Source organism: Hippocampus zosterae, chromosome 2, assembly GCF_025434085.1.
Source record: "Hippocampus zosterae strain Florida chromosome 2, ASM2543408v3, whole genome shotgun sequence".
In the NCBI taxonomy this organism is placed as follows: domain Eukaryota; kingdom Metazoa; phylum Chordata; class Actinopteri; order Syngnathiformes; family Syngnathidae; genus Hippocampus; species Hippocampus zosterae.
In genome coordinates this window covers 31,304,285-31,318,807 of record NC_067452.1, presented here as the reverse complement: position 1 = coordinate 31,318,807, position 14,523 = coordinate 31,304,285, and the positions used below count along the sequence as shown (strand labels likewise).

Genomic DNA, 14,523 nt, shown 5'->3' with positions numbered 1-14,523 from the left:
CGGGAACAGCGGTGGCTGGTAACCGTAGGCTGTCATGAACGGCGATCTGCCTGTAGCGGAGGAGACGAGAGTGTTGTGGGCATATTCCACCCAGGGCAGGTGGTCGGCCCAGGAGGCCGGACGGTGGAGACAAACACAGCGGAGGGCCGCCCCCAGATCCTGGTTGGCGCGCTCAGCCTGTCCATTGGACTGAGGGTGGTACCCCGAGGTCAGGCTGGCCGTAGCTCCGAGGGACCGGCAGAACCGCTTCCAGACGCGGGACACAAACTGGGGCCCCCGATCTGACACGATGTCCGCCGGAATGCCGTGGAGACGGAAGACGTGCTGGATGAGGAGGTTGGCGGTCTCCAGCGCCGACGGCAACCTGGACAAGGGCACAAAGTGAGCGGCCTTGGAGAAGCGGTCCACGATCGTGAGCACGACCGTCCGGCCCCGGGAAGGCGGTAGGCCCGTGACGAAGTCCACGGCGATGTGAGACCACGGGCGAGGAGGAATGGGCAGCGGCTGGAGCAGTCCCGCCGGAAGTTGATGCGACGACTTGCCGCAGGCGCAGGAGGTGCAGGCCTTGACGAACTCCGTCGCGTCGCGGCGGAGCTCCGGCCACCAGAAACGCTGGGCGACGAGCTGCACAGTCCGGTTCACCCCGGGATGACACGCCACCTTGGATGCGTGTCCCCACTGCAGGACCTCCGAACGGAGGGCAGGAGGCACGAACAGCCTCCCTGCTGGGCACCCCGCCGGCACCTGCACCCCCACCAGGGCGGACAGGATCCGCTGCTCAATCTCCCACTGGACGGCCCCCACTATGCACTGGGTCGGGAGGATGGTCTCCGGGGAACGGTCCCTCCCCGCAGGTTCGTGGAGCCGGGAAAGGGCGTCAGGCTTAGTGTTCTTAGATCCGGGGGAGTAGGTGAGAACGAAGTCGAACCTGGTGAGGAAGAGGGCCCACCGGGCCTGACGGGCGTTAAGTCTCTTCGCGGAGCGGAGATAGGCGAGGTTCTTATGGTCCGTGTACACGGTAAAAGGTTCCTTAGCCCCCTCGAGCCAGTGCCGCCACTCTTGTAAGGCGGTGACCACAGCCAACAGTTCCCGGTTGCCCACGTCGTAGTTCGACTCGGCGGCACTGAGTCGACGGGAGAAGAAGGCGCAGGGGTGCAGCTTCTGGTCGACTGGGGAGCGTTGGGACAGCACCGCACCCACCCCTGAATCCGAGGCGTCCACCTCTACGACGAAAGGGCGGTCAGGGTCAGGATGTTGCAGTACCGGGGGACTAGTAAACGCCGCCTTAAGATGAGCAAACGCCGTATCCGCGGCAGGGTCCCACTTAAAAGGGATCTTGGTCGAAGTAAGGCGGGTTAGGGGAAGCGCCACCTGGCTGTAACCACGGATGAAACGCCTATAGAAGTTGGCGAACCCCAAGAAGCGCTGCAGTTCCTTACGGTTGGACGGGACCGGCCATTCAGTGACCGCACGCGTCTTAATGGGGTCCGCCCGTAGCTTGCCCTGTTCTATAATGAACCCCAGGAAGGAGATGACGGGAACATGGAACTCACACTTTTCTGCCTTGACGAAGAGCCGGTTCTCGAGCAAACGTTGTAGCACCAGCCGAACATGTTGCCGGTGCTCATGCAGAGAACGAGAAAAAATTAAAATGTCGTCAAGATAAACGAAACAGAAGATGTTGATCATGTCCCGGAGCACGTCGTTAATGAGGTTCTGGAAGACGGCAGGTGCGTTTGTGAGGCCAAAAGGCATGACGAGGTATTCGAAATGGCCCAGGGGGGTCTTAAACGCGGTTTTCCACTCGTCGCCCTCTCGGATGCGAACCAGGTGGTAAGCGCTGCGTAAGTCTAATTTTGAGAATATTGTGGCTGATTGTAATGGAGTGAAGGCGGAGTCCAACAAGGGTAGCGGGTATCTATTTTTAATTGTAATTTCATTTAATCCACGATAGTCTACGCAGGGTCGTAGGGACTTATCCTTCTTCCCCACGAAGAAGAAACCCGCCCCTAACGGTGAGCGTGATGGTCTGATGAGACCTGCAGCGAGCGAGCTGTTAATATACTCCGTTAACGCCTCACGCTCGGGATGGGATACCTGATACAGACGCGAGGTTGGCAACGGAGCGCCCGCCTGCAGGTCTATCGCGCAATCGTAGGGGCGGTGTGGGGGCAAGGAGCGCGCGCGATCCTCGCTAAAGACCTCCCTAAGGTCCCGATAGCACTCCGGCACTCCGTCAAGGCAGATCTCCTCGGGGGGCGTGACGCGTTCGTGCCTCCCGACGGCTGACTGCAGGCAGTGCTGGTAACAATAAGGGCTCCAGCTATCGATAGCGGGGCGCGCCCATGAGATCACCGGGTTATGCGTCTGAAGCCAGGGTAAACCGAGGATGATCGGGGCGTTCCGGGACCGCATAACATAAAAACGGCGATGCTCAATATGATTACCGGATAACGAAAGCTTTAACGGCTCCGTTCGATGCGTTACCACCGCCAGGAGGCGCCCATCTAGATCACGCACCCGCTTCGCCACAACCAACTCCTCTAAAAAGCACCCCAGTTCGGACGCGAGATTAGTGTCCATTAAACAGTCATCTGCTCCCGAATCCACCAGGGCCCGAACCCGTCTTGACCGGGAACCGCCGAATACCTCCGCCTCGAGCTCGAGTCTATTGGGGTGTCCTGGTCGCTTGTCTACTCGCCTAGACTCGGGGGGCGACGCGCGGGGCCGTGACTCACAGTACTCGGGAGGAGCGTGGAAAGACGATCCCGGATGGCTGGTTGCGGCGCGGGGGGATGGTTGGGCGCCGTTTGTTGTAGCATGGTCGCGATGACGGCGCCTTCCTTCCTCCACACCACCGTCCTTGCCGCCCAGCTGCATCGGCTCGTCCCGGGAGTGATCACCGAACCCACGATGTTCCTCACGGTACGTGGTGCGGCGGGACGGATACCGATCACCTCCACGCTCCCGGCCTCGCTCCCTCAGGCGATTGTCCATAAGGAGGGCGAGGTCGATCAGCTCCTCCAAATCGGTGCTGTGGTCGCGGGTCGCCAGCTCGTCCTTGAGTAATGAGTTCAGGCCACGGCGAAACAGTCCACACAGGGCCCGATCGTCGTACCCGCTCTGCGCGGCCAGGATCCGGAACTCGATGGAGTAGTCAGCGACCGAACGCCTTCCCTGCTGCAGGGCGAGCAGCCGCCCCTCCGCCTCTCTGCCCCGCACGGGATGGTGGAACACCCGACGGAAGGCTGCCACGAAATCAGGATAGGAGGTGCGGAGATTCGGCTTAGCGTCGCTGGTCGCGATTGCCCACGATGCCGCCGGACCTGTCAAGAGACTCATGATATAAGCCACCTTGGCGGCGTCAGTGGCATAGGAGGACGGCTGTTGGTCAAAAACGAGCGAGCAGTTGTGTAAAAAGTGTCCACACTGCCCGTGCTCACCCCCGTAACGAGGGGGATGTGGAAGCGAGGGCTCCCTCGACATAGTAGGGTACGAGGAGGGAGCCCCCGGGATGGTAGGACGAAGCCCGGAAGGTGGTCTTCGTTCCTCCACCCGAATAAGGCGAGGCTCGAGATCATCGAACCGATGAGCCAGCATGGAGACCGCGCCGTTGAGTTCCGTAAGGGCTTGGCTGTGCTGACTCATTTGCCGCTCTTGTCGAGCAAGAGCGGACAAGATCTTTTCGGCGTCTGCGGGATCCATGGTGGCCGGAGAATTCTGTCACGTTGAGCCCGAGGCGATGAGAAATCGCCTCGTGCACAACAGAAAAAAACGAGGTGGATCCCCGGAGAAGCAGACAACGAAAAGATCTTGTGAGAACAAAGGGGTTTTAATAAATAACAAAAGGAGCCCGAACAGGGAAAACGGTAACAGAAAGCGCTGGTCAAATAAGGACCAGGAAAAATAAGGAAGACAACCGAAAACGCTCGCGAAACGATAAAGGGCGAGGAACTACCGAGATAACAATTAGATCACAATATGAAGTAAGCGAAGATTGAGGCCGTAAGGCAATAGGGCAGCGAGAAATGGTCGAACGACGAGAATAGCAAATAGAGAGCAATGGCACGGTAAGGAATTCTCCGGCAGTGAGATGACTGCAGGAGTCGCCTAATAAAGGCACGTAATCAGCCCGAAATAACGGGCAGGTGTGCCGAACAGGCGGTGGGAGAACCCGCCACCTGCTGGCGAGCACGCGACGTGACACCAGGCCGCGGACCGGTACAGTGCTATGGGCCATTACTTTGCTGCTCAGATGAAAAAGAAAAACTTAAAGCACGTCCGATGTATTTATTATCCATGCTAAAAAATATTTTATTTTGAAAGTGAACGGATTCTTACCAATACATGCGCATGACAGAATGCTAAATGTCTTGGTCATGGTATAACGCTGCCATAATGAGTTAAAAAAACGCATAAGTATAGAGAAAATCTCTTTCCAGAAGCATGGACCTGTCAAGTGGAGTAAAAAATATTTTGATTGACAAATATGTTCAAAAGTACTCGCATGTACATTCAAATATACTCGCAAGTACGTTCAGATGTACTCGCAAATATCCAGGATCTTGTTCTTTAGGTCACGACTCACAGCCTTCCAGTCTTCCACTGAGGAGCTCAGAGATACGAGAACCCACCTTGGAGTCATTCAGACTCTACCACCTCCAAGGAAGGCGTATCAGTGGAATTGAGGAGGTCTTTAAAGTATTGCCTTTACCGTCTCAAGATGTCCCGAGTCAAGGTCAGCACTACCCCATCTCCACCATTCACCCAGCAAAATGATGGAGTCCCCAACAGGTGCGCTCTGAGGCACCCACTCCAAGCAGTCCAAAAAGGATGAGAACTCTGCATCGTTGTTTGGGACCATCCATCCATCCATCCTCCGAACCGCTTGATCCTCACTAGAATCGTGGGGGTTGCTGGAGCCTATCCCAGCCATCTTCGGGCAGTAGGCGGGGCCACCCTGAATCAGTTGCCAGCCAACCGCAGGGCACACAGAAACGAACAACCATCCACGCTCACACTCACACCTAGGGACAATTTAGAGTGTTCAATCAGCCTGCCATGCATATTTTTGGAATGTGGGAGGAAACCGGAGTACCCGGAGAAAACCCACGCAGGCCTGGGGAGAACATGCAAACTCCACACAGGGAGGCCGGAGCTGGAATCGAACCCGGTACCTCTGCATTGTGAAGTCTACGTGCTAACCACTGGACTACCGGGCCGCCCTGTTGTTTGGGACCTATCCCTCAAATTTGTCATGTTTCGGTTTAGGGACCAACAGGTGGCACTGTAGGACTCGCCCGGCAGCTGCACAACCGTTGGTCATTTGGTAATTAGTTGTATAAAAGGACTCCTGTCCGAACACTCGGTGTTGGGTCGTTGTTGCTATTGCGACTGTCATGCTTTGTTGGTTGCTGTTGCTTCTTGCTACTTTCATGTTTGTTTCAGTCATGTTTAATTCATTGTTATGTTTTAGCTTCAGTCCTGTTTTGGTCATGTTTTTGTTATTGAGAGTTTTTAGTTTCTGCCATGGTTTTTGTTTGTTACTTTGGACTTTGTTTAGGATTTAATTTTCTTTGTTTTAAATATCCATCCATCCATCCATCCATCATCTACCGCTTATCCGGGGCCGGGTCGCGGGGGCAACAGCTTTAGCAGGGAAGCCCAGACTTCCCTCTCCCTAGCTACTTCTTCCAGCTCTCCCCGGGGGATCCCGAGGCATTCCCAGGCCAGCTGGGTGACATAGTCTCTCCAGCGTGTCCTGGGTCTTCCTCTGGGTCTCCTCCCGGTGGGACATGACCGGAACACCTCACCGGGGAGGCGCTCAGGAGGCATCCGAATCAGATGCCCAAGCCACCTCATCTGGCTCCTCTCGATGTGGAGGAGAAGCGGCTCGACTCTGAGCCCCTCCCGGATGACTGAGCTTCTCACCTTATCTCTAAGGGAGAGCCCGGACACCCTGCGGAGAAAACTCATTTCAGCCGCTTGTATCCGGGATGTTTGTTTTAAATACAATTCTTCAAATACACCCCGCTCCTCCCTCCTGCCTGATTTTTGGGGTCCACCACCACCTTGATACGTGACAAAATTCGGGTGCAATTTAACATACAGGATGTCTAATTTCCGAGACGAAATTAAAAGTTTAATAAAGCAGTACAAACAAATCTGTTAATGTGAACCTTGACACAATTGTTTTAATTTGCAATTCCAATTAGAAACTTTGGGGAGTTATTTTTGAATCTTCAAAACAATTTTCTAAATGCAGATACTTGACAATACAAGCATTTGACAGTTGCAGGAAAGTGTTGTCTACTGTACAATTTATGGTTGAGGAGTCTTAAGAAACCAAATCCTAATGCTGCACTGGCCTGAGCTAAATACACACTGTATATGACACAGTGTGTATTTAGTCATTTAGGGTCCATGCTTATATCATAAAACCTTGCACAAATGTATAAATGATACCACATGGTTATATTCTCAGAGCTCCATTTGAGAACAGACAGTGCGTCAATTTCTAGTCCTTAAAAGCTGTAATTTTAACTAGGCGTCTATTCCTGGGGAAAATGACAGGCTTACTCCTTCCTACACAGAAGATATTTGTAGAAATGAGTTCCTACATCTCACTTTTGACAACTTAGTACAAATACAGAACTTTCTTGGATGAAAGGTAAAAAAAAAATGACACCAGGTGAAATATTACAAGGGTGAGTTTCCCCTGCAACGCACCCTTGTAATATTTCACCCCGTGGCTGTCATTGCTAATTGCTTATTCAGCCATGAAGCATGACCATGAATAATCTGAGGTCCCAAATCAAAAACACCATCAACTGGCATGGCCTGGAACTGATCTATGCGTCCAATGTGAGTCCTCAATCCAATTTTGGGACGCACTAAATGTGCGTCTATTCTGAGCAGTAAAAACTGGTTAGATCCGCAAGAGAAATATTTCGATACGCACAAAAGATAAAACAAGAAATAACTTCATGCTGTGTGAGCCGTGTCGTGTATAAAAAAAAGTAAGACAACTCTCAGAATGTTATCAAAAGTCAAAGAATTACGTTCAAATTCCCACATAAGTGAAAAGTAAGACACAAATTTGCAAAAGTTTAAAAACTTTTTTTTTAAATAGTTCACAAGAAGCCATTTTGTTCCAATACAATTTCATTTCATGGCATCGTCAATTTAATAACACATGCAGTCCTATGGCCCCCAGGGATTGGCTGGTGCAAACAGCAACGCATTTTGGAGCCCACACTTGGGCCGCAGCCCTTATATTGGAGAAGGGCTGCATATTAATTTATTTATTTGAACAAAAACCTCATCCATCTCCCTGCTCAATTCATAATATGCCTTGAACACAATTTATGCTGGCTTTCTGTCTAATGGATGATAAAATACATTACCCGCTTGATCTTTAGCAGGTGGTCGCTGGGGTCCATTAAGAAATTAGTCTACCGTGAAAGCTTGCATATGTACTGCAGCTACGTAGAGCCTGGTTTCCACCAGTTCACTTTGCCATCGTACAGTTTGAAATGGTAAATTCGAATCAAGCTTGTTAGTCCACTGTGGGGTGTGTAGGTGGGATAGTGAGAGGTAGTAGTAACAAAAAATAGTAGCCTAAAACTGTGCAGTTTACCAATGAACAATTTAAAAGGAGAAAGAAAGAGGGCATGCTTTGTTTGTGGAAATTTTGTTTTGATGTTGATCGATTAATTTTCTGTGATGATTAACCGTCACGGGGCTTTAGAGGGGGGACAGTTTACCAAATCAGGTTCAGGGAGGCAGGGTTCATCTGTACTGATCACCTGTCAATCACAGGACTGACACACAATTGGCTGTGCCTAAATTCACAGGCTGGGCTCTTCAAAGGCCGCATTTTCTGCTACAATGACATGACTTATGTTGCAGCTCGACCACACCTGGTGTCCAAATTAACATTGAACTTGCCCAAACTTGCCATGGTTTATGCGGTCCGTGGCGGCTACATGAGGAAGAACCTTTGAAGGCATTGTAGGACCCAGCCTGCGAAGTGTCTTTCTTAAAATTTGGAAACCACCCAGCAAAGAGCACTAAGAATCCAAAGACTTTTTATCAACAGGAGTTGAGGAAAGGTTACAAGTTAGATTTAACTGGTTTAGCTTTCCCCAGTACAGAAATCCATGGATTGCCAATCGTTCTTGATCTTTACTGTATGTCTCGCTAGCGGAGAAAGGGATTTCTACACAAGGACTCAGCGTCTGTCTTTATAACGGCCCTTTAAATCAACGCACTGATGTGTGTATGGCAGGGATGAACCAAGCCAGGGACCTTTAAAAAAGTGCAGCATCATCATGACTGCATCCTTAACATATTTGGTTTGGCTCTGAATGGCTGTGCAGTTGCATTAGCTAATTGCACACCCCAATGTCATTGTGCCGCTTTATGCCCTGTTATTAGACAAGCTGTGCTGACTCAGCTCAGAATCAAAAAAAGGCTGGCTGGATCGAATAAAATTTGCGTCGTTGGATATAAGTGGAAATAAAAGTTGATTTTAGGCATGATGATGATGTGATATACAGTATGCTTCTAACTCAGTATATCTGTTGGTGTTGTTACTGCACTTTTTACTTTGTTCATTTAATATTTTGCCTACTGTTTGAGTACACATTTTGTTAGATTTCTCTGGCTCCCAAGTCTTCTTCTCTACTTCCCTGCACTTGAGTGCTAGACCATGCAAAACCAAAATGCACAAACTGTGGTTTGAGTTTCTCCAGAAAAGGAATGTGGACCAAGGACTTGACTTTTCCATTCATCCCTTATTCCATTTTGTGTAGGCCTACCACCCTTCCTTATTACAAAGGTGTGGCTGAGCTGCAGACTATCCCAGCAGACTTTGAGCGAGAGGTGAAGTAGAACGTGGACTGAATGATTGCCACTCAGTTGCAGAGAACAAGAGACAAACAACCTCACACGCTCGGATTCACACCCATGGGCAGTTTGGAGTCTTCAATTAACCTAGCGTGCGTGTTTTGGGAATGTGGGAGTGAGCCGCAGTTCCCGGAGAAAGTCCATGCAAGCACAGGGAGAATGTACACACAGGAGGATTCAAACCCAGAGCCTCCGAACTTCGAGGCAGATGTCCTAACTTCTTCTGCTCCACCTTGCCTATCTTGCTGCAAAATCTCAAAGTTTGGTTGACACTTCTAGGAGCACTGCAAAATAATCAGTGATTTGACCTTGGGGCTTGGATATAAGAAAATCTCAGTTACCTTGTTCAAAGTGACAAAAGATCAACTATAGTGTTAGTCATTGTTAAAGTGGACAGGGATTAATCTAATTTTTGAAACACTTCTGTGATGCAAAACACCCTAAACTAGGAGTGTCAAGCTCATTTTAGTCGTGGGCCATTGTGGAGTTACGTCTTCCATAAGAGGACCACTATGACAGTGAAGCCAAATACATGTTTTATTGTCTCATTGTATTGTTACGTGTAAACAAAAATGAATGGATTACTAGTTTTGAAATCACTCAAGTCAACTATAATAGTTTGTTCAATTATTGTTTAAGTGAGTATAAACAGGGTGACAAAATTATTGCAAAATCTCCAATCTTATTTATTACACATGACAATTTGACAATTTGATACAGATTTTAGCAACATAAAATGACGTGACGGGCCAAATATGGACCCCGATCCATGAGTTTGACACCTTTCCCTACACTAGGAATAGACTTTCATGTTAAGAGTGAGTATTTGGTTTTATCTTATTAGAGATTTAAATTGTTATACTTGCTTGACATGTGTTAGTGTTTTTTTTTTTTTGTCTGTCATCAAAATGTATGATGGGCTAGAGTTTGTCATTGCTACTTCTCGCCCAAAGTCAGCTGGGATAGGCTCAAGCACACATGAACAGGATAAGTGGTGAAAAGGGGACCCGTGTATGGTTTAGATTTACATTGCACCTGCACAGTCTGTGCAGATAACTGAGTTTTCCCTTTGTGGCCACTATTTGTGGATTTTGTGTCAAAATAACTGATGAGAGTAAACACCGCCTGGGCTGGTGAATATATTAACACGTCAAGATACACCTTTGGGCTTTGTCCAGGTAGGTAATGAGAGCCACCCACGCAGTCCCACAAAACAGATGTTGCCATGTGAATCTTTACTCAGGAATCTGTGACTCATATAAACTCTGTTAAACCCCACTGTTAAAGAATACCTTCTAAAATAATAGATGACATGAATGTGATTGTTAGTGGGGCAGGAAAGGGATGAGGTACATGACAGTGCGAGGCAAGTCTGAAGGTATGAGTGATTAACAGATGGATCAAGAAGTGCGGGGGGAGTAATGCAGGCATTGGGCCGCCTTTTCAACGGGCATATTAAATCTTGCTTGGGTCTCTTGTTAATGACAGGCTCCACAACCGTCAACATTTCAACAACACATTTGGGTGAGGAGGCAAAGCACAAAATAAACAGATGCATGAAATCAAAGCCTTGAGCTGATAAAACTGGCCCGACATCCTGTCTGTTGCATCCTGTCCAGGGGTGGCTGTTAGGACAGGAGCACTGAATACACTTGAAGAGCATATTTCCAAGTCAAGTCATTCTTTCCCTCCCACTGGCACATCAGCCAAAGCTCCTTAAGAAAGGTAAGGCTCGCTGATTGACTATGATGACGTCTCATCAGTTAAGAATGCTTGGCTCGTCCAAGATAAGGTGACAGAGGAATCTGTTCCCCCCTCTGATTTTTCCACCAAGTTTTCACCGTCTTCTTTTATCCATGGTTATTTTTGTAAGGCTTCTGAGGCCCCCTTTACTTCTGCTGCCTCTGCAAAATCACATCACATATAAAACAAACACTAGTCTTATCACAAATGTAATATTTGGGCTGAAATGGGTGAAATGTGCGGAAAATTAAACTCTTGTATACTCCCCTCAAAATAATTAATCCAACCATCCATTTTCCAATCCGATTTTTCCTCACAAGGCTTGCAGGGGTGCTAGAGCCTATCCCAGCTGCCTTCGGGCAGTAGGTGGGGGACACCCTGAACCAGTTGCCACATTCCGACCCATCTACCAATCCATTTTCACACCAACCCTTTCATGTGCAATATTCCTTTGATGCCTTGATTTTCCGTTCTCTTGCTCTCCCATATCCAAGTCAAGTCAAGTACAACTTTATTGTCAAATGTGCTGTACAGCACAGATGACATTTCTTCCCTCTCAAGACAACATGCAAAAAGAGGAGCCCCTGTGGGCGCCCGCAATGCCATCAAAAGAAAAGTTAACATAAAATGACAAAATAATACAAGACACGCAGTTATAGATGAAAGAGGAGCGAATCAAAGTTTCCTTTCCACCATTGGATCAAATACGTCAAACTGAAGACATCAAGTATGCTGCTAGGTGCGAGGCTTCACCATTGCTATAATATTTCTACTGTTTATTCATCTCGAATTAAAAAAAATCTGAAATGAATGCATTCAGATTACGATTGTGGAGCTTTCATATTTTAGTGGTAAAATCTGCATTGCGTTGCCTGCGCAAGATACGCGCAATATCTATTCTCGTAAACTCCCGTAAGAACCCTTCAGGACGTCAGCTCCGGCTGCGGCTAAACATTAGCTAGCTAAATTTACACCCAGGTGCAACCTGATTGTTGTATCATGAAAAATTTTCTGCAAGAGTCGAGTAATATATAGGTTATGCGCCTGTAAAATACGTAAGTCAATTTACATGTGATTATATATCTTAAAGGTCTGCAACATTGACTATGATTGCTTCACGTTAGCTATAGCTACAGCTGACGTTAGCTAAACACAAACAACTATCGCCATTTACCTCTTGGTATTCATTAATCTCAGATCTACTATGTGCCAAAGAGTGTAGAATTTTTCGAGATAAAACGTACACTCCATTTTACGGTAACCATAAATTTATTAACCACAAGCCATGATCCAGAGACGAAGCTATCTACTGTACTGTCAACGAGTAACACACCCGTGAAGCAATCAATCAAACTCAATATTCTTGCTTGTCAACTTTAAACTAATCAAAACACAGAATATATGTCGTTTTTGATTTTTTAAAATGCAGATCAGGCAATCGAAATGGTAATCATGTCAGGCACAGCCACTGTGCTGCAGCAGTTTATCAGTGGGCTCAAGAGTCGAAATGAAGACACCAGGGCCAAATCTGCCAAGGATCTGCAGCACTATGTGACAACAGAGTTGAGAGAGGCAAGTATACCTGTAAATCAGGGACTCCAACTCCACATTGACTTAGTTTTCGCTTGCAGTTGGTTTAATTTTGTCCTTAATATGAATGTCTTTATTGACAGTGGGTTTCTGTTGCTGCTTAATGCGTTTTTTGATGGTTTATGCAAACACTGATTTGTGTTGCCTTCAACAGTTAAGTCAAGATGAAGCTACCACATTCTATGATGAATTAAATCACCACATATTTGAGCTGGTGTCCAGCTCTGATGTGAATGAGAAGAAAGGAGGGATTCTTGCAATAGGTAAATGTTTAGTCATTCTGTGTCTTTTTTTTTGGTCCCCCCACCCCAACACCACCCCTTTTATGACTTAAGCTCCAATAGGGCTATTTTCACACTGCCAGGCGTGATGCCCAATTCACATTTTTTATGTACTCGTTCACATTTAAAAAACAAATGCGACTTCTAATGTGAACGGATCCCTTCCATGTCACACTCATGCGCACAGAAAATGATGTCGAGTGACCAACAAAATACAATGGAAAGCAGTGGTGTGTATGAATCAATAACTTTTATTGATATAGCGCTTCTCATACATAAAAATGCAACGCAAAGTGCTTTTCCACCTCTCCCGTGACAGTAGAATAAACAAACATCCCTTTTGACTATATGAAGAAAATGGAGAAATTCAAATAATTTCCTAATCCTCCTGTTGTTGGAAAAGCAAGTGCTTGTTGTGTTTTATAAAATACTTCATGTCTAGCAATTTTTTTTCCACAGTCAGTCTGATTGGAGTTGAGGGAGGCAATGCCACCAGGATCAGCCGCTTCGCCAATTACCTGCGCAATCTGCTACCTTCCAGTGACCCAGTGGTGATGGAAATGGCTTCCAAAGCCATGGGTCACTTGTCTATGGCAGGGGACACATTCACAGCTGAATATGTCGAGTTTGAAGTGAAGAGGGCGCTGGAGTGGCTGGGAGCAGACAGGAATGAAGGCAGACGCCATGCTGCAGTGAGTGGCAATACTGGGGATTGTTGTTTGTTGTTGTTTTCAATTGTGTTTTTTTGGTGAAGATTTTTCAGGTTCACTCAGAAAAGATAGATGTGACAGGTTAAAAGATAAAGTTAAATATGATTTTCATTGTATTTTTTGAGGTGGATCCATCCAAGTAAGCATTGCAGTGCACTTGATGTTGTAGCGTACTTGAAGATGAATGGTGAAACACTGTTGTATTTACATACACTGTAGAGAGAGGATTAAAAAAAGTGATGATGGCATGAAAATATTTTCTTCGATTTCAGGTATTGGTGCTGAGGGAACTGGCTGTGAGTGCGCCAACCTTCTTCTTTCAGCAAGTGCAGCCCTTCTTTGACAACATCTTCTACGCCGTTTGGGACCAGAAGCAGGCCATCCGAGAGGGTGCTGTGTCTGCGCTGCGGGCCAGTCTCATTCTCACCACGCAGAGGGAGACAAAAGAAATGCAGAAACCACAGTGGTACAAAGTATGGGCCGTCATCCTATCCGCTCAAATCACCTTTTAATGGAAGTGCTGTAAAGCTAATGATTTCTTGTATGTGACAGCAAACCTTTGACGAGGCAGAGAAGGGCTTTGACGAAACCCTGGCTAAGGAGAAAGGCATGAATCGGGACGACAGGTTCCATGGTGCGCTTCTCATCTTGAATGAGCTGGTTCGTATCAGCAGTATGGAAGGAGAGGTGAGGCACTCTCTCAGTAAGTTTACTGCAGTTTAGTGAATGCAAGTTTCATAATAGGACTTTTGATTCCAAGGGTTTGTTGTAATTAGATTTTATCGACTACCACATACGGATACTGACTATAATCATTCATCAGCGCATGCGTGAGGAAATGGAAGAGATAACGCAGCAGCAGCTGGTGCACGATAAGTACTGCAAGGAGCTCATGGGCTTCGGAACAAAGCCCCGCCACATCACACCTTTCACCAGCTTCCAGTCGGTGCAGCCACAACAGTCCAACGCTCTCCTGGGCCTACTGGGATACAACACGCCGCAGAGCTTCCTCAGTTTTGGAGCTACACCGGTACCCGCTAAGAGCTCACTGGTGGAGAGCAGATACTGCCGTGAGCTCATGGAAGAGCGTTTTGATCAGGTTAGTTTCACCATTTCTTTCATCTTTTGCTGTTGTTGTTGCCACTCTGAAATTGTAAATGTTATCCCGTAAATGGATTTAAAGTAATCTGCCACCATTATACGTATATTGTGTCTTACTCACGTCTTATTTCAACAGAGCCTGGAGTTCAACATCGGCCAAAAATCAAATTTCTTTGTTCAACGGGGAT

The 14,523-nt window shown here is 47.6% G+C and overlaps 1 protein-coding gene across 1 annotated transcript in view; it reads left to right on the top strand.

The window, feature by feature from the left end:
- Positions 1-11,541: 11,541 nt before the first annotated feature.
- Positions 11,542-14,523, top strand: part of mtor (mechanistic target of rapamycin kinase) — a 73,683-nt gene continuing 70,701 nt past the window's right edge. Inside the window, exons 1-7 of the mRNA XM_052059667.1 lie at positions 11,542-11,708; positions 12,083-12,225; positions 12,398-12,506; positions 12,984-13,216; positions 13,507-13,707; positions 13,787-13,921; positions 14,058-14,333. Of these exons, the coding sequence (XP_051915627.1) occupies positions 12,097-12,225; positions 12,398-12,506; positions 12,984-13,216; positions 13,507-13,707; positions 13,787-13,921; positions 14,058-14,333 (1,083 nt within the window). The 5' untranslated portion in view covers positions 11,542-11,708; positions 12,083-12,096. The remainder of the gene's footprint in view (positions 11,709-12,082; positions 12,226-12,397; positions 12,507-12,983; positions 13,217-13,506; positions 13,708-13,786; positions 13,922-14,057; positions 14,334-14,523) is intronic.